Below are 25,835 nucleotides of genomic sequence, written 5' to 3' on the forward strand. Positions count from 1 at the left end.
TTTCTTTTTAATCTTGCAGTTAGTCTTGGCTCAGCTGCATTTCTTCCAGCTGAGTGAAGAACTTTTCTCCCAACACAACTTTTAAAATCCTCAGGTGCTGAGGTATTTAATACCTCGGCTCTAGGCAGAAATACAATTAAAAATTCTCTAGAAGTTGAAGTACTTTACATTTTTCTTCAGGAGTGCAAACTCATCTTGTCAGTTTTTGATGGCTATTCCGCGCCCAGGAAAGCAACGCCCCGTTGGGCCCTGTGGGCCCCGATGGACACCGGATGGACACCCAAGGGACACCCAAGGGACACCGGATGGACACCGGATGGACACCAGGGGGACACCGGATGGACACCGGAGGGACACCCGATGGACACCCAAGGGACACCCAAGGGACACCGGATGGACACCCGATGGACACCAGGGGGACACCGGATGGACACCGGATGGACACCGGAGGGACACCAGATGGACACCTGATGGACACCCGATGGACACCCGATGGACACCCGATGGACACCTGTCCCCGGGCACCAGGGCAGCCACAGCACCACCAGAGGAGGAGCCTCCTGCGAGCAGAGCCGGCCCCAGCACATCCCCAATGGAAACCTGGAGCTGGAGCCACTCCGGGCTCTGCTCCTGGAGAGGCCCCTCCGGGAGGGACGTTTCAACCTCTCTCACCATCAAACACGGTCCAAGATCTGACAAAAAATAAACTGCTTCTGGATTGTTGCATCAATTGCTCGGCTCGTTCTGATGCTCCCACCGCAGCCCACGATCCCACAGGTGGCAGAGTCATTGCACTTCCACGGATCCAGCCTGACCTCGGCCGGCCTCGCTCCCTGCGCGGCCCCAACGCGGGGCTTTGCTGCCAGCCTTCCTCCCTTTCCTGTCTTTATTAAACTTTGTAACAGCAATGTCAGCAATCCAAGCCTCAAGGCTTAACACGTGGCAGAGCAGAGCCAGGGAAACGCTCCCGCTCCTCCTGGAGGATGGAGGAGCTGAATCCTGACCCCACCTCCCACACGATTCCAACTCGGGAAGCCCTCGGGCCGCCAGCACCTGTCTGTGCCAGCAGCACCACCACAAAGGACACGGAAAAGGAGCAGAGTCCTGTCCATTTTCCTTGGAAAAACCCTTATGGCTACAAGTCAATTTGGGATTCTTTTTTTTTTTTTCTTCCTTTTTTTAACAACGCAAGCTACTACACATCCTCGAGGACCTGAAGCAATGCCCACAGCAGCACTGCCCCCTCCTTGCTAGAGTACAATAATCCATCCATGCTCTCAAGAGTGACACAAGAACAAACACTTTATCCACAAAAACCTGTACACGGCATGTTCAGAACAGCGTTCAGCCAGCCTAGAGGGAATCTACACAGGGAACTGCAAGGGGACACAAGATGAGGCCCAAATGTGACCATTCTTTGTCTGCAGTCGCCCCCCCGTGCTCCCCGACGCTACCACATACCCCAAAAAACATCAACTCTGTAGAACAACTAAGTACTTGCAAAAACCTTTTAGTAACAAATCAGCATGTGCACACAACGGAGAGGAACTATTGCTGGGGAACAATCCTACCTCGGGGTTTCAGGGGGATTATAAACAGTCTAAAAAAATCCATGTGTAAAATACTTCTTATAAAAACCAAACAAAATCCCTATCAATGCTCAGCAGACTTACCAACAAAGTCACTTCCAGGACAGGACGATGCCACGGCAGGCTCAGGAGCAGCCTCCCTCAGGTGTACTGGGACCGGCTGGGAGCTGCGAGCACGGGGTGTGCCAGGGGCAGGATGGGGGTGGCACCTCCAGTCCCTTGAGGAGCAGCTCAGTGACAGTCTGGAAGTGCTGGGGCTGGAGCTGTGGGAGGAGTGGGCAGCAAAGCCTTGGAGGGAGCTGGGCCTCAGCCCGGCCACCCCCGCTGCTCTGGGGATGGGACAGTGGCACCAGCCCAGGGCGCCCAGAGCGGGCACAGAGCTGCCTCCCCCTGGCACAGCCCCACAGAAAACACGAGGAGCTCGCAGTGCCCACGCACAGAGTGTGACCTCCAGCGTGGGTGTCCTGCTGCCACCTCCCCCTCTGCCCCTGCCCTCCACCTTCTGTGGCCTTTCTATCCAGCCCTGGCATCGTCCAGCAAGAAAGAAAACAGCTGAGATCCCTGGAGTGACAGGGTTTGCACCCGGCATGAGCTTGAACTTCCATATATATATATATATATATATATATATACACACACACATATATATATATATATACACACACACACGACACATGAAAGGTGGTACAAGGACAAAATTAATGGGAATCGGGTCAACATGACCCAACTCAAACAAGCTTATCATCATATTGCCACTTCAGTTGATTAGTTGCAACATTTCCATGATAAAGAAAGGGGGAACCCAAAACAAGGGACAGCAAACCCGGAGCGGCGCAACCCTCCCCGAGCACAGGGGCTCCCCAGCACCGCTGCCCCCACGCCCCGTTTGGCAAAAGCTTCCACAGGCCTGGGAAAAGCCAGCAATTCCTGGGCAAACACTGGATTTAGGGACCGGGAGCGTAACGCAGCTTGGAGGCAGGCGCTGGGATTCGCCCCTGCCCACCTGGAGGTCAATCCTAGTTGAACTAGAAATCTGGGAAGGGGCTGCATTAGTGTTTCTGTTTCCTGCCTTTTCCTGCGCAGGCAGCGGGGCGGGAGAGGGAGGAGGGAACAAACCCAGCTCCGCTTCGTGTTTTACATCAGCGTCTCCCAGGCGTGTCCAAAGATTTAAGTTCTCCCTTGTTTTGGTTTTCCCGAAGTACAGCCACTACTATAGGGGCCACTGTAAGGAGATTCCTCTTTGAGAACACAGAACAAAACCAATCACGTGTTTTGGCAAAGTTATCAAACACTGACGAATGGAAAGACGACGGGTGAGCCCCTCCTGGAGCACGGGATGCCTGGAGGTTGCTGTCCAGCTTCCTTACACTACAAATTGTCCACAAGAGGCATTGAACAAACGAGTCAAATCTTATTAAGCGCCTTCCCCTGCCAGAGCCATAAAAAACAACAGAAAAACACACCCTTAAGATCATAAGACCCAACTAGGCCCTTCTTATACATACAGTACATACATATATATAATATATATATATATAAAATATACAGCTTACAGTTTTGGAGTCCTATTACAGTTAAAGCAGACTGAAAGGAGTGGGACTTTGTTTAGGAGCTCAGATGAACAAACAAGACATCTCCAAACCCCAGCAGGAGACAGCAGGTTCCAGAGGCCTCCTCACCGAGCAGAGTGTCACTGCAGAGAGCTGAGGGTCCTGTCCCCACCGGGAGCCAGGTCACCAAGCCAGTGGGTGATCCCAGCTGGAATGGAGCTGGAATGCAGCCCCTCTCCTCTGCAGCAGACCAGCAGGAGCCCGGGGAGCCTCCTGTGTCCCCAGCGTCCTGGCCAGCTCTGTCAAAGCCGATGTCACCCACACGGCGCGGGCAGAGCGGGAGGGCTCTGGCTCCGGAGCTCTCCACGGGCTGGTCCCGAGCTCCAGGGGAAGGGAACAGCATCCACGCTTCTTCAGAGCTCAGAGATGCCTGGAAAATGTGCTCTTGAAACACAGTTGCTCGAAGGGAAACCAAAAAGGTCGCGCTGTGCAGCCTAAGTGCAGCACGCCCGCTCTGCTCGGGGCCTGGCCCACGAAGCCGGGGCACAGGCTCAGCAAGGCGGGCGCTGGTTTGAAGCCTACAAGAAAAGTGCAGCTGGCTGAGCATTCCTAGAGCATGGCTGTTCTCTAAGGCAGTGCTTCTTCGGGTGAGGCAGGAGGATAAGAAGGCCTAGTTCCGTGGGGTGGTTTCCTGGTACCGATGGAGGGGATCTCTGGTTGAAGAGCAGAGCCAGCTTCCCAGGCCCAGCGTCATGTGGCCACGGCCTCCAGGTAGCTCTGCAGCTTGCGGACGGTCGTCTCATCCAGGGAGAAGAGGTCAAAGTCAAAGGTTGTGTTGGTGACGTTGAAATGCCCGGTTTCCTCAATGAGATTCACGATCTGGAGACAGGGGGATGGACATAAGTACAGCACAGAGGGTACGGAGCCCGTCCAGGCTTTGCCACCCCTTGGAGGGGCTCACAGCAGGAAGTGAATCCTCTCCCAAGAACGCAAACCAGCTCCTCCTGCCTGCCTGCCTAGCTCAGTCTGGACAGTGATGTGGGACCAGGTTTCCTTTTAATCATAAAATAACACAATATCCTGAGCTGGGAGGGACCCCTGGGGATGATCAGCCCAGCCCCTGTCCCTGCACAGGCACCCCAACAACCCCACCCTGAGCCCCCCTGGTAGCGCTGTCCAAACGCTCCTGGAGCTCTGGCAGCCTTGGGGCCGGGAGCATTCCCTGGGGAGCCTGGGCAGTGCCCAGCAGCCTCGGGGGGAAGAACCTTTCCCTGAGCTCCATGGCAAGCCCTGGCACAGCTGCAGCCCTTGCTGGCCTCCTGTCCCTGTCCCAGAGCAGAGCTCAGCCCCTGGCCCTGTGCCTGCCCCCAGGAGGAAGCTGTCAGTCCGAGCAGGAGATCCCAACTCGGATTGCCCCCAGGATGGCTGAGGGAAGATGCCCACACCACACTCTTGCACCATTTCCAACAAGAACATAGCATGCACGGCTGATTTTATTTTTCCCTCCGTATTTTTGCTTTCAAAGCAAAGCAGAACCTCCGTGGAAGGGCCTGGCTGAGCCCCTGGACACGCAGATCCCAGGGACAGCAGGGACAGCAGGGACAGCAGGGACAGCAGGGACAAGGTCAGTACCTGCTGGAGCACGTTGCGCTCCCGTAGTGCCATGAGCCGCCTGTGGAGCTCCACCAGCTCGTCCGTGTAGGCCTGCAACACAAACAGGGACAGTGACACAAACAGGGACAGTGACACAAACAGGGACAGTGGAGTGTCTCAAGGCTGCCAAAGGGACCTCCCCAGTGAGGATCAGAAGAACTTGAAGCCCCTTCAGACATTCCCAAGTTTTCCCTACTTTTTTACTGCCTCCTCCTCCTCCTTCTCAAGTACTGGGGCACCGAGGTCTTCCCTTAAATTCAAGTGCTCTGAAGGCCTTTATTTTCTTTAATTTAATGATACCCACAACTGTAACCAGCTCCAAGAACTGGGCAGAACCTTTAAGGACCTCAGTGAGGTGAGGTTCACCTTGATGGCCCTCAGCGTGAGCTCCTCATCAGTGGGTTATCCTAATTAACTCCAAATTACCTGAAAACAGCACATGCACCAGTGACCAAAACCCCAGCAATGGTCTGGGCAATGGTCTGCATCTAGGTAAGGAAAAGTTCTTGGTGTGCACTGCATTCCCAGGCAGTTTCACCTAAACCACAACAGGAAATGAAGGATTGCTCACAGGCCCAACATGTTGATTGTAGTTAGGAAGAGTGGTTTGGTTTTTTTTTCCTCATTTTAGGTTTTTCTAGGCAGCCAGCACCAGGTCTGTATCAGCAAAACTGATTCACAGAATCAGTGAATCACAGAATGGACACTGCTCTGCCCTCCCTGGAGGCAAGGAAGGAGGGAATTTCATTGAACACACAAAGGTTCCAACTAAACCTGCAAAGCAGAGCATCAAATAATCTTTAATTTATAAGATCAAAACCAGATGAACCTGTCTTTTAATGAAGTGCCCCAGCACTGCAGCAGTGACCAGGCCATTGGTTCAGACAAAGGGCAAACAAATACAACAATTTCAGCATTTTGCCTATGAACACCACCTGGGGCTTCAGCTATTTAATGTACACAATTTCCTCAGTGTCACTCTCCAGAACCTGTCCTTTCAACATCTGCTTTTTGTTAAACTCAAGCTTTTACCCTGCTGAGACAGAACAACGAACAGGCTGGGCTGATTCAGGTGGTTTTGTGCACAGTGAGGACCAACCATCCCGTGAAGCTCAGCTCCTTAATCAGAATCCTGGGATGGTTTGGGTTGGAGGGACCTCAAAGCCCATCCAGCGCCCCCTGCCATGGCAGGGACACCTTCCACTGTCCCAGGCTGCTCCAAGCCCTGTCCTGCCTGGCCTTGGGCACTGCCAGGGATCCAGGGGCAGCCCCAGCTGCTCTGGGCACCCTGTGCCAGGGCCTGCCCACCCTGCCAGGGAGCAATTCCTGCCCAAGATCCCATCCAGCCCTGCCCTCTGGCACTGGGAGCCATTCCCTGGGTCCTGTCCCTCCAGGCCCTGGTGAAACATCCCTCTCCACAGGACACACCTTGTCGTACGTTCCCTTCTTCAGGATCTTCTCTGGCTTGTTACAAGACTCTGGGCTTTTCCTTCCAGATGCCTGAGGGGAAAAGAAACCAACAACAGGACCAAAATTAGCTCAGGAAACACGGGGGTTTCAGACCCATGGGGGTGTCACACCAGAGAGCTGCAAAGGGAGGAATCACCTGTCAGCTGAGGACAGGAACAGGGACAATGTGGTGCAAGTAAGAATTTGCAAGGCAGGGAGCAGGGGAGGTGGGAAGCAGGGATTTCATACCTTGTTGTTTGCTGGGGGCAGCTTCTGGCCAGGAGGTGGCTCCCGGCTGGGCGGGCACGAGTCGGCGCTGTTGTCACTGTCACTGTCACTGAGGCTCAGTCTGAAAAACCACCAGCACAGAATGAGCATCACCAGCAGCAGCAAACTCATCCCCAGCTGCCAGCTGAGCCACACAGAGCTGAGTGAAAGTCTCGTTTTTATCACAGACTACTGCTCTGGCTGGGAGAATGGGTCACTGCAGATTCCAAGAGTCCCTTTTTTTCCCAGCTGATGTCACCTGCACTCCCAGAGCGGGGAGCTTTAGGTGACACATTACAGGCAGCAGTTCAACTCTGGCATACACAAGTCCCCTAGAACAACAAAGCAGCAACTCACTTCACAAGCAGCAGCTGTTCAGGAATTCCTCCCAGTGTTACAAAGCCCCTGCATGAGAGGCTCACTGACACCTCCACAGGCAAAAAATGCATTTAGTGTTGCTGCTGGTGTAACCTCTAAGACTTCCTATTTATTTTCATTCTCCTTGGCCCTAGACAGGGCAGGTATCCTACCTGTGGTGAACTAAACTGGTTATCCCCTAAAGGTTTACAAAAATACCCTCCGAAGTCCCTCCGTTATTGTTTCCTTGATGATGACAACTGCAATAATGGATATTTGCTTGTTTTGGTAACCACCACCAGCATTTCCAATGTGCAGCTGCTCTCTGGGCCAGGCATTGGGGCTCAAATATTCACTGAGACTCCAGGTTTGGGCAGTAACAGCATTTCCTGAGGGAAGAAGGGGAAGCTCAACTCCTTCCAGGGCATGCAGCAGGAAACAGCTGTCAGTGAGTCCAGAGAGTGGAGCAGCCAACACAGGGAGGGCAGAGAGCGACTCCTGAGCCCTGGCAGTCCCAGGCAGGCAGAGCAGCACACACTGCCTGGCCCCACAGCCCCCTAAGCTCTGCGATCAAAGGTGTCACACTCCAGCAGCTCTGCACAGATCTGAGGGTCACAATTAGGTGACTGAAGGGGCTCAGTCACTGACACCTGCCAGCTCAGCTCAGCACCTCCCAGTGCCTTCTCCTCTTGGTGCTCTTCAGCCAACCCCGCTGTCACCACCTGTGTCCCCACCCTGCGCTGAGTGACCCCCCACATCTGCCCTTCCTCCCCCCCACACAGAGCCTCGGCCCTTTGATTCCTCCCTCCAAAAGGAGAGCACCCTAAAATGCCAAATGCAGAGGGCAAAGAGCCACCCAAACCACCCTGCTCTGGAGTTGTTACCACCTGGAATCCCGGCTGACGGGGTTTGCTTTCACCGCTGCCTCCTCTCCCGAGGAGCTGTCGTCATCATCCGACTCCTCCGACTGCAGATCCTCCACCATGGAGCGCAGGGGGCCTGGGCAGATGCAGGGGGAATTCAGCACCAGGACACAAGCAGCACAGCTCCACCCAGCCAAGCCCAGCCACGTCCTGACCTGTGAGATGGGACTGGCAAAGGACACCCTGTGCAGCCAAACCCAGCCATGTCCTGAGCCCTGGGAGATGGGACTGGCAAAGGACACCCTGTGCAGCCAAACCCAGCCATGTCCTGAGCCCCGGGAGATGGGACTGGCAAAGGACACCCTGTGCAGCCAAACCCAGCCATGTCCTGACTCCCTGTGAGATGGGACTGGCAAAGGACACCCTGTGCAGCCAAACCCAGCCATGTCCTGAGCCCCAAGAGATGGGACTGGCAAAGGACACCCTGTGCAGGCTCAGAGCTAAAGCAGAGCTGACAAACTTTACAACTCCCTCTCCTCCCAAAGCCTCCCTTCCCAAACGAGAACAAAAGGACATTTTTCATGCCTGTGGGGATGATTTAAATGTCACTGGAGACAGGAGCAGCACAGCATTTGCTGCACTTGGAACATTTACTGTTGCCAGTTTCCCTCCCTGGGTTATCAGTGGAGGATCTGAGAAAGGAGCTGTTACACACTGGCAAAGTGATGAATGGCACATTTATAATTTTTAATAAAACATAGATGAGATTGGAGGAGAACTGTTCTGGTGATTCTACAGATCAGGCAGCAGCAACGCATTTATAAACTGAGGCAGAAACCAAAGCCAAAAGGGGAAGAACCAAATCCAGAGGGATTCCCTACTCATAAATTAGCTGCCAAGAGAAGAAAAATACTTGTTCATGATGTTATAACGTTATTGCCTTTTCTTGCTGAAGCATCACAACTCCAACACATGGCTGCATGCAAGAAACTGTATTTCTATAGTGCTGGAAAAGCACATTTAATTCTCTTGAGCATTTTAAGGTTACACAAGGAAGGTTTTAACAAACTGTTCTTGCAACACACCTTGACTGTGGTTCTGAGATGGCTCGAAATCAGAGTCAGAGCTGGAGTCGGAGCTGGAGCTGGAGTTGGAAGGGCTGGACTGGACAGACTTAACCCCCCATAAAAGGAAAACAAAAGAAAAAGAATCTTAATCTTTCTAATCCAGAAAACAAGAGCACAAAGCACTGTGAGGCAGGAGCATCTGAGCACTCTACAGCATCACCCATCACTGAACACAGTTATTGGGGTTACAGAAAAACCAAAATGAGAGGTGAATAAAAACAACATTTAGGGAAGTCTGGCAGGATATAGCTCAGCACTCCTGGGAGAAACATCAAGGACTCACATCAAACCCCCTTCACACCACGAGGTTCAAACCCCCCAGATGATGATATGGAGCATCTGAAAAACATTTAAATGAAAACCCTTACTTTGAAGTGTGACAGGTGAGCAGCACAGAACCCACAACTACCCAAACCTCTCAAAAAGTGTATTTCTTGTACCCACCAAGGTTCCCTTGAACCTCAGACTGATCATGGAATCACAGAGTCAAGGAGTGGTTAGGGTTGGAAAGGGCCTTAAAGATGGTTTAATCCAAACCACTGTCCCAGTTCACTCCAAGCCCCTCCAGCCTGGCCCTGGGCACTGCCAGGGATCCAGGGGCAGCCCCAGCTGCTCTGGGCACCCTGTGCCAGGGCCTGCCCACCCTGCCAGGGAACAATTCCTGCCCAAGATCCCATCCAGCCCTGCCCTCTGGCACTGGGAGCCATTCCCTGGGTCCTGTCCCTCCATCCCTTATCATCAGTTTATCTTCCCTGCAGGCTCCTTCAGGCACTGGAAGGACACGATGAGGTCACCCCAACACTTCTCCAATGAACAATCCCAGTTCTCTACCCCCTTCCTCACAGACATGGAGATGTCTGTCCTAACTAGCTCACATAACTCCAAAATTAATTCTAAATTATTATTATTATATAATAAACCCAGTTGTTTCTACACCAGTTTGAGTGATCCACTGTGCTGGCTCCATTTATCTGTGAAAATATAACAGAGACCAACTCAACCCTTGTGACCCTGACTCGTGTGTCAGCCCTAGGCAGAAATAGCAGAAATGCAGTGAGAGTGAGCGAAATGAGCTGCTTGTAAAGCAGCATCCAGGAAGGACATTTGGGTAAGACAGGGAAATTTCAATGGTAGATCCGAGACTGGCAGCAATCACCTGCAATCGCCTTGGGAACCGCCAGAGGGCAGAAGAGGCCACAGCAACTCCCTCTGTCCCCAGCAGCTCCTAAAATCCCTTAAAATGGGTTTTTTGGTGCTCGGGCGGGTTCTAGTTTAAAGATTCTCGAAGTACTGTAATATCTTTCCTTTTTAAAAGTAATTCCCTGGAAATCAGCAGTTCAGTTTCACTGTTTCATTCCTAGGAATCCACTTACTCCTGATGCTGAAGAATCACACATACCCACTGATAAATAATTTGACACAGGAAGGGTTAATGCTACAAAAACCTTGCGACAGGCACAAAGAGGCACAATCCCTGCTCTGGTCCTGCTGGCCATGCTGTCAACCAAGTACTGGCAAGACTTTAATTATTTTACTGTAAGAAGAGGGAAAGTGTGTCAAAAAATGGTATTACAGCCCTTGGGAAGGGTTCAGGAGCAAAGGAGAATAATTTAACGATTGCAGTATCAGGTCTACTGGCACATTGCAGCAGCCCTGGCTCTTTAGGGAAATTCCAACATGGAAGTGGAGAGCAGAGAGAACAGGGTGCCCAGAGCAGCTGGGGCTGCCCCTGGATCCCTGGCAGTGCCCAAGGCCAGGCTGGATGGGGCTTGGAGCAGCCTGGGACAGTGGGAGGTGTCCCTGCCATGGCAGGGGATAAAACTGAATGATAGTTAAGGGCCCTTCCAACCCAAACCATGGTGGGATTTTATGAATATTTTCAAGCTAACAGAGCACAGCTCTTGCATCTGACCCACAGCTGCAATCCTACATCCCTCATTCCTGATAACCTGCACGTCTTCCCTTAAAATTCCTTAAAGATCTCTTAAAATTAACTTAATAGGAGCTGAGCAGCAGCTGTTGGAGATACCCCATTTCTCCTTTTGCCATTAGCACCATCAGCTCTTTGAGCCAGAGGAGGATGCAGATGGACACGCTCTGTGTGCTCAGTGACTGTCACTGGGATGTGACCACAGCAAAAAGCAACACTGCCTCCCATCCCTGCCTCTCCCTTTTGTCAGCACTGACGCAGCCAAGCTTGGGGCCAGATCAGGGAACTGGCCTTGGTGGGGGAAGGAAGAAAAAGTTTAAATCCTCAAAAGAATAAAGGCCAAGAATTTTCCAGCAGGAGAAACTCTGCAGCGTCCCCCTCTGAGCTCCCAGGCCAGGAGCACAAACGGGAGCAGGGCCACTCCTCTCCACAGCAGCCTGCAGAGAGTCAGCTGGGAGCCAGGCGGAGCTGCAGCCCGGAGCTGTTGCACAATCCCTGGCTGCAGCAGCAGAGCTGACTGAAGCGTTTCCAGGCCCTGGTCCACCCCAGCTGCTCCCTCACCTCAGTGATGTGGCTCCCCCCGGCCCCACACACAGCAGCGCCAGCAGAAACCCTGGGGCAGCAACAGCAGAGCTGGGAGCAGGGACATCCCCAGGGTGCAGGGGACCCAGAGCCCGGGTGCTGCTGCCGGGGCACTCTGCAGCTGTGAGGGAAAATGTGTCAAAAAATGGTATTACAGCCCTTGGGACGGGTTCAGGAGCTGGGGCTCAGGTTCACAGGAGCCTCGGCTGCCACCGCTCCCTGTCTGTCACACGGAGTGTCCCCAGCACCCGACAGGAGCTGGGCCAGTGAGGACCCTGGGCAGGACAGGCTGCAGATGCTGAGCCCCAGTGTCACAGGCTGTGGTTCCAGGGACAGCCTGGCAGCACCATCAGCTCACGCTGCTGGGACCAGAGGGGACGGGGACACCTCGGGGACAACGAAGGACACTCGAGGATCTGCACAGTCACAGGTTTGCAGGGAGGGCTCTACAGCTGGAACTGAAATGTGGGGCTTGCTGAGCACTACTGCACTCTGGTAAAAGGCTAAAAGGAGAGGAGAACTGCCTCTTCTTAACGCCTGATGTGAAAATTTATCCATCTGGGAAGTAAAGTTATAAAATCCCAGAATGGCTTGGGTGGGAAGCGACCTTAAAGCCCATCCAGTGCCACCCCCTGCCATGGCAGGGACACCTTCCACTGTCCCAGGCTGCTCCAAGCCCCATCCAGCCTGGCCTTGGGCACTGCCAGGGATGTGACTTCTCAGCAGAGTGGAATTAACACTTGCTCAATAAACTCTTCTACTGGGAGTCCTGCAGGAAAAAGCCCTCCCCGACAAACACATCAATATTTGTTGTATCACAGTGCTGATTAAATCGTAATACAAACTGTCCCTAGAAAATTAATCTTAATAAAATAAACCTTTCTTAAAGTGGTCAGGAGGAATCAGGTCCAGAATTCCCATGACATTATCCTGTGAACCCTACTGCAAGATAAATGGCTCCTTTATAACAAATATACAAGTGAAAAGCAGCAAGAGTTTGGATTTGTCTGTTCCTTCTTGCATTTTTTTGCCTTCTTCTGGAAAACACTTTTTAGAAAACAGAGGATGAAGAATGTTCTCAGTTGTAAAAAGGAAAAAAATATTTAGACAGCTTTTAAAAATAGTAGTACAAGAACATAATTTGTTTTATGTTTCACAACACAACTTATTTAGATTTAGTGCATGTGGTTGTATTTTGAGCTTCAGCCAATGGCACATTTCTTACAGGCCACAGCAGGAAGAGGGGCTTTATTTACATTTTAATACCGGGTTTTTTTCATTACCAAAACTGAGATGATTTCCTTCTTTTCTGACATAAGATCACATTCTAAAACACTGCCATCATGAGCAGGCAGAAAGTGTCTCTGCACCTCTTGTAGCTCTGTAGATGCCACTGCAAGGGATAAATGAGGGACCATAACCTTAAAATCTGACTTTTAGGTAACTGCCTGCAGATAAATCTCACTAAGTTTGTATCTGAAACAGGAGCTAAACCACGCAGGAGGAACATTTAATAATGACTGGAGTTTCAAAGAAGAATTTTATTCAAGATGCAACCCAGCCTAAGCATTTACCAATCTGCTGTTCTATCTTCTCTGAGAGATTATTTTTAACATCGTTTCCAGGCAGGGATTTAACATCATCCTTCCACACTCTGGTAAAGAATAAATCCCTACTCACCTCTGACTTGAAAGAAGTTTCATCCTCTGAGTTGGACTCCTCCATTTCCACAGGCTTTTTGATCTCCTTGGCCTCGCTCTCAGATTTTACCTTTTCCACTTTGGCATTCATCTTCTCCTTGGTTTGTTTCTTCTCTGGATACGAGGAAGACGAGGTTCTGGGAGATGTCCCCAGGATATTCTTTACCCCTTTGGAGCTACTCTTTTTTTGTTTTTTGGCACTAGGCTTTGGTGACTCCACATTGGAGGGCCTCTTGCTGGAAGACTTTAACTCCGGCTGTGGCCCCCCCTTTGGAGAGGTGTTCTCCAGTTTGGTCTCCTTCACGGCCAGTTTTGGTTCCTTGAAAGCAGCTTTTGGAGGTGCCTTCTCCTCCTTAGGCAGTTTGTTCTCAGTTGGTTTTCTGGAGGAGTCCTTCAAAGGCTTGTTCTGTTCTCTCTCAAGGTCTTTGGAGGAGTTTTTGCTTTCAGAGTCTTTCCTGGGCCTCTCCCTGTGCTCCTTGGTTACTTTATGTGGCTTGGATGCTTTGCTACTTTCCTTGTTTGCATCCTAAAATTCAGCAACAGAAACATGCAAGCTGGGTATGAAACTGCAGCTCTGCACAGAATGATAAAACACATCCTCATAAATCACACGGCAGCGTTTGTTCCGTGCAGAAATCCACCCCCACGTGCCCAGGTAAACATCCACACTTCCCTCAAGCTGCTGCACACACACTGGCAGTGGGCATTTCAACATTTAGGAAAGGATGAAACGTGTTCTGCTCCTTTCCAGGCTCTGTCAAAGGCCTAGAAACATCTAGAGATGTTTAATTCAGGTCTAACCTGATTGCAAACACAGATGCACCTCTCAGGGCACCCTAGAGGAAGGGAAGCAGGAGAACGTCGTCTCTTTAGCAACTGGCAATTTTCACCAGAGCTCACCTCAGAGCTCTTTATTTCTCTGCTGTGTTTTCCAGTGCTTAATTCCTAACCAAAATTAAATCAGCCGGTAACAGGTAAGTCATCTTCACTCTGTTTCATAACATCAGAAGGCATAACTGAAGTGCCAGAGTGTTTAGAGCCCTGAAGAACATGGCTATCAGAATTGAATTGCACTGGGAAATGAATTGTTGTTAATACCTGTGACTGTTCAGGCTGATACAGCGCATGTAATCTGCTCCAAAACACATTGCTTGGGGATTGTTTCTGCCATGTAGGATTATACAAAAATAACTTCAGTACATATGGGAAAAAAAAAGAAAAAACTTGAGGTTCTCTGGAAGTCTCAGGACCTGGCTACTGCTGGACACAAACATCCAGTCTGGAAAGCACCCGTTGGACCAAGTGAAGCGTGCTTGATGTTCTGTCCAGCACTGCCCTGAGGACAGAGGAAGGGCTGACTTTCCACTCAGCCTTCCTGCCAAGAGGTGCAGGGCCTGAGAGTGCAGCTGGGCATGGCAGGCAGTGAGAGAGCCCCAGAACCCATCCTCAGCACCAGGGACACAACCAGAACAATCAGAACGGATTTCATCTGCCTTTAAGGACGATACGATTCACCAAAAATTCCCAGTCTGGCACATTTAATTTTCTTTTCAAAACTTCCCTGGAGAGAAGTCTATCAGATCATAAAAAAGCCTGCTAGAGGCTGGGAAGTTCCAGACCATTAACTACTGAACTGCAGAGTACAAGGAGGTTCAGAATTAGCAGCAGCCAGGAACAGCTGCTGAACAAGCTCTCAGCAGCCTGGCCTGAAAGACTCCCTCACCTCAGGCTGACCCAAACATGTGCTGCACTGACCTTTGACCCATGGGAGGGCTTGGTCTTCTTGGGATCAGAGAAGGCAGAGAGAGGTATCGTGGGCAGCATCGGATAATCGGGACTCGGCCTTGAAACAGTCTCTGCTCCTTCTGGCATCACCATTACCTGGGAATAAAGAGGAGGGAAATTATGTCTGCACCAAGTCTCATGGACTATTAACTATTAACACATGATTATGTTAAGCCACTTGCTCAATTAACACACTATTATTCATCTTTTCAATGTTTTTTTCCTCGCCTGCTTAAAGGCCATAAAAAGATATTGTCTATGGCATGCTCAGTTTCAAGGCAACTCCTCAAATACAGCATATTAAACCCACAAAACTGAAAGGCAGCAATGCAATATCGAGTGTCTTTCCCAAAGGGAATGCCAATATTCTGAGCACAGGCAGGCAATAAAGCTCTGGACAAGGACTGTGTGTTCTGCTGCAAATGCTCTTCCTCTGAAAAAGGGTAGGGAGAGAAATCTGGAAGGAATAACCACCATTTCCTTGGTTTAGGAGAAGCTGGATGCACTGTTTCAGGGAAAAAAGGAAAAAAAAAAAAACAGAGCTTGGGTCTTTCCCTTCACAAAATCTTAACACCAAGCACTGAGCTCCATGGAACAATTCCTTTCTTACCTTGCCTACAGTGACAGGATAATTCTGTGGAAAACTGCCACCGGAGAAAGGGCATCAAAAGTGATTAACAGCTGAAACATATCAGTACACAAGGACTAAAATGCCATACTGTGAAAATCCTAGAGAGCAGATGATGTTCCAGCCATCCTAAGGCTGAAACGAGCACCTTCCTCTCTCTGCCCAATACAGGAAAGCACTGGCACACAGTGGAACAGGAATCACAGAGTGATCTGGATTGGAAAGGGCCTTAAAGCTCATCTTATTCCACGCCTTGCCACAGGCAGGGACACCTCCCACTATCCCAGGTTGCTCCAAGCCCTGTCCAACCTGGCCTTGACATCCTCTGGCTCATTAAAAACTTCTTGCACTTTGTGGCTTGGACTGATTTGCCCAGATCCTGCAGTTACCTGAGGATCATCCTTTAGTCTGTCACTACTCATTACCTTCCCAGATGGAAGGGCTCAGCTCCTGCAGCAACCCATACTTCACTGGGCCGTCTAGAGAACATCTATTTCCCCCTCCCACATCGGTTTTCACTCTGTAGTGTCCAATTTTTAATTTTTTTTTTTCATTATCTAAGCCCTAAGTAGCTGATGCCAGGTTTGGAGGTCATTTATTGACCAGGAAGCATTAAGTTAAGAAAATAATAATAAGGAATGGTTTGAAAACCTTTCTCTTTCCTTGAGCTTTTCTGTACTGACCCAGCTCCTGGCACCAGGCAACATCCACAGCAGATCCCACTTGCCAGAGGGGTTTTCTGCTTTGATATTAATGCTCGCATTTAAATTGACAAAAGAAGTGTCACCAATCACACACCAACAACAGATTTGTTCTGCTGCAAGTTCTGCAGCCCTATAACCACGAGTCAAAACTGGCTGGGTCATCTTTGAAATGAATGTAGAAAACTGCTCAAAACCCGCTGGCCTTAAAGAAACCTCAGAGCAAAACAAGCCCAGTCCTTTCAGGATCCCAAATTGGGCACTTACCCCTCCAGCCCTGATGAGTTTGCGCCTGAATTCCTTGGTGGGGTTGTTGAAAGTCAGTTTCTCACAACGAAGGTGGTTCACAGGTGGGTTCCCCTCCAGATTTAGGAACAGGTCATATGTGAAACAAACCTTTTTGGGCTCCTCCTAAAAACAAGAAAGGCTTTGGGAAACTGGAAGAAGCTTGGCAAGCACACTGAGTCTGGGGATGCGAACAGTCACTCCTGAAAATCCCAAATAAACCACCAAGTGTTGCACTCATGGAGTTTTTCACCATGAGATCAGAGAGCTGGAAATTAAACTATTTGTGCTTGAGGTTAACATTGTTCATCAGGAACTCGGGCATGAGTCTTCTCATTGCAAAAGCAATGCATGGACACAGATTCTGACTGAAAATTGTCTGCTTAAAGCTGCTCAAGTCTCCCCAGAAAAGCAGATTCACGAGCTTTATGCGCTACTGTTTTCGCCAAAATTCAGATCCTATCTCCTTTGGGAAGCAACTCTAAGTATCAATATTAAGAAAAGCATAATCCTTTTTGAGAGAAGGAACAACTTCTGAACTCGCAGGATCTCTGCGGGCTCCGAGAAAAGATTAAAGGCAATGGGAAAAGGATGGCTTGGTTTGGAAAATCCTTTTCAATATGCATATTGCAGGGGCTGAATGGGAAGATATCCCAGGCTTTTGAACTTTCCAAGGGCACTTTCACCCGAGCAATCCAGAGTTTGTATGAGCGGTGGGGGGATCATCTGCGCCTCACTGCCTCTGTTCCACCTGCTGCGTTTGCAGCACAGAATGGAAGAAATCCCCCCCTTTTTCCCTCCCCTCACCCCCAAAACTGCAAATACTCTTCTCGCGTATTACAAACATCGACAGGACACCGCCTGGTGTTCCTTGCAGTTTGCATTTCCAAGCTGGAAATTCACTGTGGCAAGAGAGGCTGTGCTGGGAAGGCCGGCAGTGCCCTGCGCATTTCCATCAAAGCATCCCACGTGCCTCGTTCCCTGTGCAGCACCGAGCAGCTGCACAGCAGTCTTTTCCAGAATTCCCTTCCAGCAGCTCCATTTCCCGGTGCAGTGGCATTGTTGGATGGGAACAGGCACTGCAGGCTCCCGGCCCCAGCCATTAGATTTGCTGAAAATAGGTTGCAACAGCTTCAGACCACCCCAGTTCCTGCTGTTTGCTGCAGAGGCCATTCCTCGGACAAAATACAGCTCTAACGATGCAAAGGGTGGTAGCTGCACCTGGTTTACAGCAAGATCAGCACCCTGAGCTCATCTAGGAGTTGAGGTCTTGGATCCTCACCCTCAGACAGGGGCAGGCATCGACAGACACAGAGGAGAGTCTCAGATAAACGTGCTGCCCACACCAGGTATTCAGACCCTCTTTGGGGTAAATCCTGAGGAATCCACATGCCCCTGAAAGAAGTTTACTAAAACAGATACATGGGAGGAAAAAGAAAAATCCTCTCAAAATGCACTGCCCTGTCATTTGCCTGTTTTCCATGCCCGTTCTCATTAACTGAATCATTAGTGAGCTCTGCGTGTGCGCTTGCTGCAGTTCAAACAGCAGCTGCACAGGGTCCCTCAAAGCCTAATAAACTGAAATGAAGGATGAATAGAAATCCAAATGTGGCCTAATAATGGCTACTAAAATGCTTTCCCTGGTTTACAGCAGAGTAAATAATCGTGGCTCCATCAGCAGTCGCAGGCTTTGGTCAGGAGATGTTTTGCCACCCCATTACCAGCTCTGCTTTGTCATTTGCCCATTTGCTTTCCAAGCAGGAGAGAGGCAGCAGATCCCTTTCCCTCTCACCTCGGGTATCCCATTTTTGGTGCTTTTTCACAAGCATGTGTCTGTTGAATTTTTGTAGAATTAAGGCAGTTTTTTAATGGGATATTCCTCCAGTTCAGAGATCACAACTGCCCTGGGAATGAGCCCCAGCAGAGTGCCCTGATCATTAAAACCTCCTTTGTATCCCCCAGGCCATAAGGAGCCCCCCACCCCCCCAGTGAATAGCTGAGATTACAGCTCTCCTAAAAGAACCACCACAAAACTCTCAAAGCAAAAAGCTGCAAATAAACATTCTTTCCTTTACTGCCCTCACTGCCCAGCTAATGATTACAGCTCAGGCCACTCCAAAGCTTAATCCATCCGGTCCTCCCTACAAGGTTCTTCCCCCCAAACAACCATCAAGGGGAAGAAGGGGGGGAGAAACCCAAGGAAAATCTCTCTCAATTGACCCAGACCTACCCATCCTCTAACTTTAAATGAAAAGCCACGCTGAGTCCACAGTGCCACACTTCAAAGCCTTTCTCAATAACATGTTGGGATCCACACATCCTGCTGCAACTCACAGCAGGTTCTTTCTCACCCTACAAACTTTGGTTCAGACAATCCTACACACCCTTCATGTTCTCCTGCTTCAGCAGCAACTACACACACAAGCCAAGCTTTGCTCTTAGAGAATTCCACCTTCTGATGTCAAACAGAACAACTGACAAGGGAAGAGACTTTGCTGCTCCCAAGACCATAAGCTTTTCTAAAGGGCCCTACATCCAAGAAAAGCTTTAGAAAAGGTGGAGCGTGTCCATTTCTAACTGGTAGGTATGAATTGCTCAGATCCAAATTCAGTGGCTGATTTGGCCACGAAATGGTTAAGCTGGTGAAGGGATATCTCAGCAAGGCACCTCAGAACCTCACTTTGCATCTGCCCCTTAAATCCCAGGATGCCAGAGAAGTAAACTCCAAGCGAGCACCACAAAGCCAGGGCTTTTATTTGCAGCTGCTGTAAACTTCCCTTCATCCAGTGAATCCCTCCATTCCACCTCCAATCTCCTGAGCTGGGTACATTAGGTTTTATTTTTACTGCTTCCTGTCTGCGCCGCCTGCCACTGAGCTGTTATGAGCTCTGAAGCTGCTTTATTTTTCCTTTGAGTTCTGAAGTAATGGGTTAAAGTTCTTTTGGCACTTTTGGTACGAGAAGGAATTTTTTTCAAGTCTTTTGTTAAAATTTCCTCGTCTTGTTTTTAAGGCAGGGTGTGCCCTTTGCCACTTAACACAAATCAAAAGAATTTCACTGGTAGCGTGTGCATAAAGCTCATAAATCACTTTTAGAAAGCCATAAAACAAAATTATCTACAAAAATCTAGCACACCAAGGAAGCAGGCTCATGGTTATTCAATAACTATAACATCTAACACCACTTCCCTTTTGCCATAGATCCAGCCTGACAGAGGCATTTATCCGGAACGTCTGGAGAAATGAAACCCCTTCCCAGGCTGGTCCGACCCGTCTGACTGGTCCTGGAGCAGCTTCCAGACAGGGCATTGGAAAGGGAAGAGCCCAATATTCAGATTTTGAAATAATCAGCCTTATGTTCCACTCAGGGATCCATGAATCACCCTTATCTTTTGGGAAATTCTCCAGGGTTAAGCATTTAGGACTCTCCTCCATCAGACGTTTATTACTTTGCTTGAAAATCAGATTTTCCTGATATTTTTTTTATATCTATATATATATAATGAGTACAATAATTATTTGAATATAAATAATATAGATTAGTGTAAATACATCTCTTTATCTGCTCACTACCCCAAGCTAAGCACTTAATAATCTACAAACTCTTATAAATACATGATATGACATGGCTGATAAAGCTTCTGTCTTTGCAAACACAGCCTTGCCACACACTGCAAATATATATATAAAAATAAAAATAAAAATATAAATATATGTATTTTCAGCATCTGGAGGTGCCTATGGATGTGCCACACTGAAAGGCTACTCAAACACACACAGCCCTGAGTTTGGCCCTGCTCAGATAAAAGAATGGGTAAATTAATCATCCATCCTAATTTCTGACAGAAAAAGGTAAAAGCAAAGATCCTGGACAACAGCAGCAGGACAAAAGGAGTTGCTGTGGGTTTGGGGAGGAAGATGGTACACAACAGACTTAAAATGCCTCAAAGGGCAGACAAAAGGACAATTTTCACTCCTCCTTCCCAACCTTCAGCAACACTGAGTAAACTCCAACAGGCTAAAGCTACTCCTCCTCTCCTCAAACCTGTGCACATCCTGCCCAAAATGGCAATTCCAGTAAAATCAAATGTCCCATGCAAACACTGGCTCCTCAGCCTCCCTCAGGAGTACTTCCCTGGCCAACACTCGCCCCAGCCTTCCCCAGGAGTATTTCCCAGGCCAATCCCTTCCTGATGGCACAGTCCTGACACCAGTTGTAGCTGATCCTGTTTCACCTCCCCTGCCATATGTGCAGCCCACCTACAACATCTCCACTGAGTTCCTACTGAGACACAAATAATTCTCCCCTTTTCCAATATTTCTCTATTTGTTTGCTACATCACCTCTACAAAGGTTGCAGAAGGGGTAAAATATGCATCTTTTTCTTTTGAACCTCACTGGAAAAATCAAACGAATTTCTCTGCTTTCTTTGCTTATCTCCTTCTCACTAATAGGAAAAGCCCAAGTTCCATGTATCCATTATGTAAATCCTGGAAGGCTTTTATCTCTAGCACTAAAATTAGGAGGTAGCATCTTTAAAGAGACTTTAATACAACATCTTATCCATGTTGCATTAATATCATCTGCCTTATATCAGAATAACATGAAAATCTACTAGACCTTTAGCTTTGTGGGGAGGATTGATCTAATTTGATTAGGATGCAAAAAATGTCACAGGGAATGAATACCAAAGCCAGACCTGTATTACAGCCTCCAGATTACAACGTGTACCACTAGAAGAGATTTATTTGGAGACAACAATGAAAAAAAAAAGCCTCCAGACTGTTGAAATTGAGGGGGAGAGGGAAGGGGAAGAGCAGGAGAAAAACAGCAATGCATTTGTTGTACTGGGTTTGTATCGATTCGAGCACCAGAAGCCACTCACAGCAGCCCTCGTTACAGGAACACAAAGGATTTCAAAACAAAAATAGCACACTAACATTTCCAGTCCAAATGATCTGCTGTCATTAGCCAACTCGACTTCCAAAAGCTTTATCAATCAACCTGCTGAGCCCCTGCCATTTGTTTTTCAGGATCAGTTACAGCAGCAAAGGCTCTGCCAGCGTTAAAGGAGACCACGAGCGCTGGGGCTGCTCAGAGCCCCCAGCTGCCCAGGCTCACTGCAATATTCACAATTCCCATTCTGCAATTCAAATACCAGCGCTGAGAAAGCAATACTCATGGAGGAGCTGGACTGCAGCAGAAGGACAAACACAGGCCAGCAATGTTCACAGAGGATAAGAACAGGCTCTTACACCTTTTTCACACTCTGCTGACACTTCCCCATCTGACAAAAAGGCACCAAGAGCATCGAGTGTGCCGCTCCAAACACACCCAAGGATAACAAAAAGGGAGTCCTCCAACACAAAGAGTCAATGGGCAATTTTATGCCAAGCTGGTTAAAAAATCCCTGATGGAGTTGATTAAAACAGTTCTTAGTAAAGCTGCTCCTTCCCAGAGCACAGGTTGGTATTTCTTTAGCCAAAGCAAAGAGCACACGGGCTCTGACAGCCAGCATTTGTCATCCCAGTAACAAATCAGAACAGGGAAAGGAAATGGCTAAGAAAGGAGGCTTAAACTGTGGAAAAAAACCCATTTCAGCCAACCATGGCAAAGATCAATCTCCACAGACTGGCTCACTCCCTCTTTAAATCCTTTCTCTTCTCACCTTCACAAAGCTAGGCATGCATCGATAAACAAATCCCAAAGCCTCTGCAAGTCTGGTTTCAGCTGAGGACACACATCAACAAAAATGTGTCAGATTGTGAGGAACATATGGCCTCAAAACCCACCCAGCTCCCCTGCCCAGTCACCTCCAAAGAGCCTTTTCACCCCAATCCCAGAACCAATCCATACCATCTACTTGAAGAGAATTACTCAAGGATGAGTCCCAAATGCTGTAATCAATTCTCAATATCTGCTGCACACACACCAGCTGATCCCCGCCAGTGTCAACAGGTTCACACAGATCTGAGTGAGAACAAGGTCTCGAAGTAATGAAGACTCTATTTGGTGTTTTAACACCACCTTCTTTAATTCAGGAGAACACAGACTGTACCCTAAACCTTTGCCATTCCTCCTCCTCCTCCCCTTTCCCTGTCTGTTGAATTTTTACTATATCCCAGTCTTTGCCATCCCACCCTTGTAGAAGTATTTACCTCTTCCAATTCCTTCATCTCAATACTGAAAACGATCAGAGCGCTTAAAATTCTCAGATGGCACCATCACTGGGCAGAGGTGGACAGAGGAGCCCACCTGAATATCCTGAGCTGGATCCCACAGGGATGATCAGCCCAGCCCCTGTCCCTGCACAGGTACCCCAACAACCCCACCCTGAGCCCCCCTGGCAGCGCTGTCCAAACGCTGCTGGAGCTCTGGCAGCCTTGGGGCCGGGAGCATTCCCTGGGGAGCCTGGGCAGTGCCCAGCAGCCTCGGGGGGAAGAACCTTTCCCTGAGCTCCATGGCAAGCCCTGGCACAGCTCCAGCCCTCGCTGGGCTCCTGTCCCTGCTCAGCCCCTCGGCTGCAGCTCCTGAGCTCCCTGCAGTCCTAAGTTAGTTCACGGCTGAATCTGAAAACATCATTTGTTCCAATGATGTGCTGGAAGATGGAACCTTTTCCACCTTTTCCCTCAATCACCCCTTGGCCCAATTAAATAATGAGCGGTGCTGCCTGAAACTCCTTAATTAGCAATTTGTTAATCAGCTTAAAAATGGAAAAGAACTTCTCCAGAAAAGATGCAGCTAAAAAACAGGGCAAAAATGAGTGTTTTGAAGATCTGTAGATTTGAAAACAAGTCTGCAACTCAACCTGTTCTCCTATTTATTTGTCATGTTTTTGAAGACCAAAATGTCAGAAACAAAGAGCCTTCTCCTAAATTAACAGCTCCTTCCATTGTTTCCAGGGAGAACGGAGCCCACCTATTTCCCTTATTTATAAAAGCCACCTCTCTGCTCAGTGCTGGGGAACAACTCTGCAGTCACGTGCGTGGAGGAACAATGAGGAGTGATGACCCCAGTGGGTGTGAAAGCAAGTTCTAGTCAGAAAAGCTGCCAGCTCCGTACTCCATGAGGAACACAGGAATATGAGGGACAGAGGGAAAAAGAAAACACAGGAATGCAGATGGCAGTCACAGAAAACGTGAGCACCTCTGAAAAGACACAGAAATGAGGGAGATTTGTGGATTTGTGAAACCATTGGAGAGCTGCAGGGAAAATGGAAGAGTGGGGAATGGCTGGGTGAAGAAAGGAAGGGGAAATAAAAGGAAAGGGTTGAACTAAAACACAGTTCACCCCTCCCAGGCATTAGAGGTTCCACTTTTAAGGAATCAGCCTGGAGAAGTTCACATTTTTTGGTCAGGAGTATAAAGGATCTTGAACCTGACTTAAGCCAACATTTAGTGCAGATGGAGAATTTTCTGCTTCCCATCTAAAACCTCAGAAAAGCCACCAGAAGTAGAACTACTTGCAAGCTTTTGAGGTGTTTTTGTTGCACTCAAGTCGCAGTTTCCAGTGTTTGCCAAAAAAGCTGCTTTTATCAACAACATTCAGCCCCCAGCCCCTGCCTGCCATTCTTCTTCCCAGCCTTCTGGCTTACCCAACCCACCCGAAAAACAACTTGTGGGCAAAATATTCCCAGGTTTAGGAGGACACTCTTGTCTTCTGTGGCTCAGGCCCATTAGCTGGCTTATTCCTCCAACCCATAAAGTGGGGTCAGAGCGATGTGGTAGGCCAGGAACCCAGCCCGAGATGTGATTATTCACCAAGTGACACCGCCAGGAGAGCATCCTGGGCTGCAGTGGGGACAGAAGGGAAGAGCAGACAGATGTTTGTGGGAGGGACAGGGAAAGGAGGATGGGAAGCTAAATAGAATGAGGCTGTTCCGTGTGGTCTGCTGTCAACACACCTGGGGTGAGGGCTGGTGCTCAGAGAACTGAGGGGGTGGGAGAGCACAGATTACAGGGATGTGGCTCAACATTTTTGGTTTCGTTTACCTCAGTTCCCTCTTAGGGATCATAAGCAAAACATTAGTTTTTATTTTATGATTTAAGCAGTAATCAAACCCAGAAACATCCATTATTCATGTTTAACAAAACAATTTAACTGAAACTGAGGTAATATGAACACAAGCGCCCAATTCCCTGTTTTCATAACCTACAGCATGTGACCTCTGTGGCAGACTTAAAGCAAGTAATAAATCCAAATTTTAACTTTCATATACTTGCTGGCAATGCATCTTAAGACTTAAAATATTTAGTGTTTTCATTCTGGAAGAGCACTGAGTAAGAACAAGGATATCTTTAGGACAGCTCTAAATACTTGTGCTGCACATGCAAATGTTTGTCTTGGGCCTCTGCAGATTTCATACCTATACAGTTAAATTTAATAAGCTTGCAAATTGAAAAGCACATTTTTTAATATACTGAGAATCAACACAGTGTTTACAAATATTTATAGCATCAGTGCTTTGTGTTTATTTACTTCCATATGTACATAAAATATTTTAAATTGCTTTAATATCCTCCACGCTAAAGAAGCTACACGTGGCACAATCTCTGCTCAGAATCTCCAGGACCATCCACTGTCCTGGTATCACCTTTCCATCCAATTCCATTTCTGCCAAAAGCTCTCTTTTGAAGTCTGGCAGGAGCTTCCAACTCCCAGTTAAATTCTATTTATTAGACTAATAAAAAACACGCACATAAAACAGTCACATAATTTAGAGTCTTTCTGTCAGGCAGTTTCAGGCTCTGGCACAGCTCAAAACAATTAGAAGACCAGAAATCAGATTCTACCTTGTTTTTGAAGTGCACTTCAATGGGCATAATGAAGCCAGCGTAGCCAGACTCCTCCACCTTGTAGGGGGGCTCCTTGCACACTGAAAGAGAACAAATAAATGTGAGCCTGGAATTCAGCACAACTTTATCTGAGGCAAAAAGGAGCTGCAAGAGGAGAGCTGGGCCTCTGACGACTCAGGGCACAGTTAAAACACTGACCTTTGTGGAAAAACCCACACAGAATAAGATGGTGGCCACAGGCTTAGTTAAGAACATGAAATCTGTTCTTGGCTCCTCCCATGGAACGGAAACATAAAACACTGCAGGCCCGAGTCTCAGTGAGATCCTTCCCCTCCTGTGCACCCAGATACAATTACACTGCTGGGCAGGCCCACAACAATGCAGACTGCCCGTTCCAAGTGCCTGGCAAGAAAAGGCCAAGACCCAAAAGGTGGAACAGCACAGTGAGGTAAACTTTGCTTTGATGCCCATATTTCTGAATCAAAACACTGCCACACACGAGCAGGTGAGTATTTTTTCCTTGAAACACTCCCCTGCACTCCTCAGTGCTCACAGTTGGGTAACGGCCACGCTCCA

General features: G+C 48.7%; 1 protein-coding gene across 2 annotated transcripts in view; it reads right to left on the reverse strand.

Moving 5' to 3' along the window:
- Positions 1–1,388: 1,388 nt before the first annotated feature.
- The window catches only part of MLLT1 (MLLT1 super elongation complex subunit), a 31,150-nt gene continuing 6,703 nt past the window's right edge, over positions 1,389–25,835 (reverse strand). The window contains exons 3-12 of one of the 2 annotated variants that reach the window (XM_038163921.1): positions 25,257–25,339; positions 16,449–16,592; positions 14,823–14,948; positions 13,048–13,593; positions 8,814–8,901; positions 7,753–7,864; positions 6,491–6,590; positions 6,221–6,292; positions 4,772–4,843; positions 1,389–4,018 (exon numbers count right to left, since the gene is read on the reverse strand). In XM_038163921.1, the coding sequence (XP_038019849.1) occupies positions 3,890–4,018; positions 4,772–4,843; positions 6,221–6,292; positions 6,491–6,590; positions 7,753–7,864; positions 8,814–8,901; positions 13,048–13,593; positions 14,823–14,948; positions 16,449–16,592; positions 25,257–25,339 (1,472 nt within the window). In that variant the 3' untranslated portion in view covers positions 1,389–3,889. Of the gene's footprint in view, positions 4,019–4,771; positions 4,844–6,220; positions 6,293–6,490; positions 6,591–7,752; positions 7,865–8,813; positions 8,911–13,047; positions 13,594–14,822; positions 14,949–16,448; positions 16,593–25,256; positions 25,340–25,835 lie in introns of both variants that reach the window. The other variant, XM_038163920.1, reaches the window with a different exon arrangement.

The sequence above is a fragment of the Motacilla alba genome, chromosome 28 (genome assembly GCF_015832195.1).
Source record: "Motacilla alba alba isolate MOTALB_02 chromosome 28, Motacilla_alba_V1.0_pri, whole genome shotgun sequence".
Classification (NCBI taxonomy): Eukaryota; Metazoa; Chordata; class Aves; order Passeriformes; family Motacillidae; genus Motacilla; species Motacilla alba.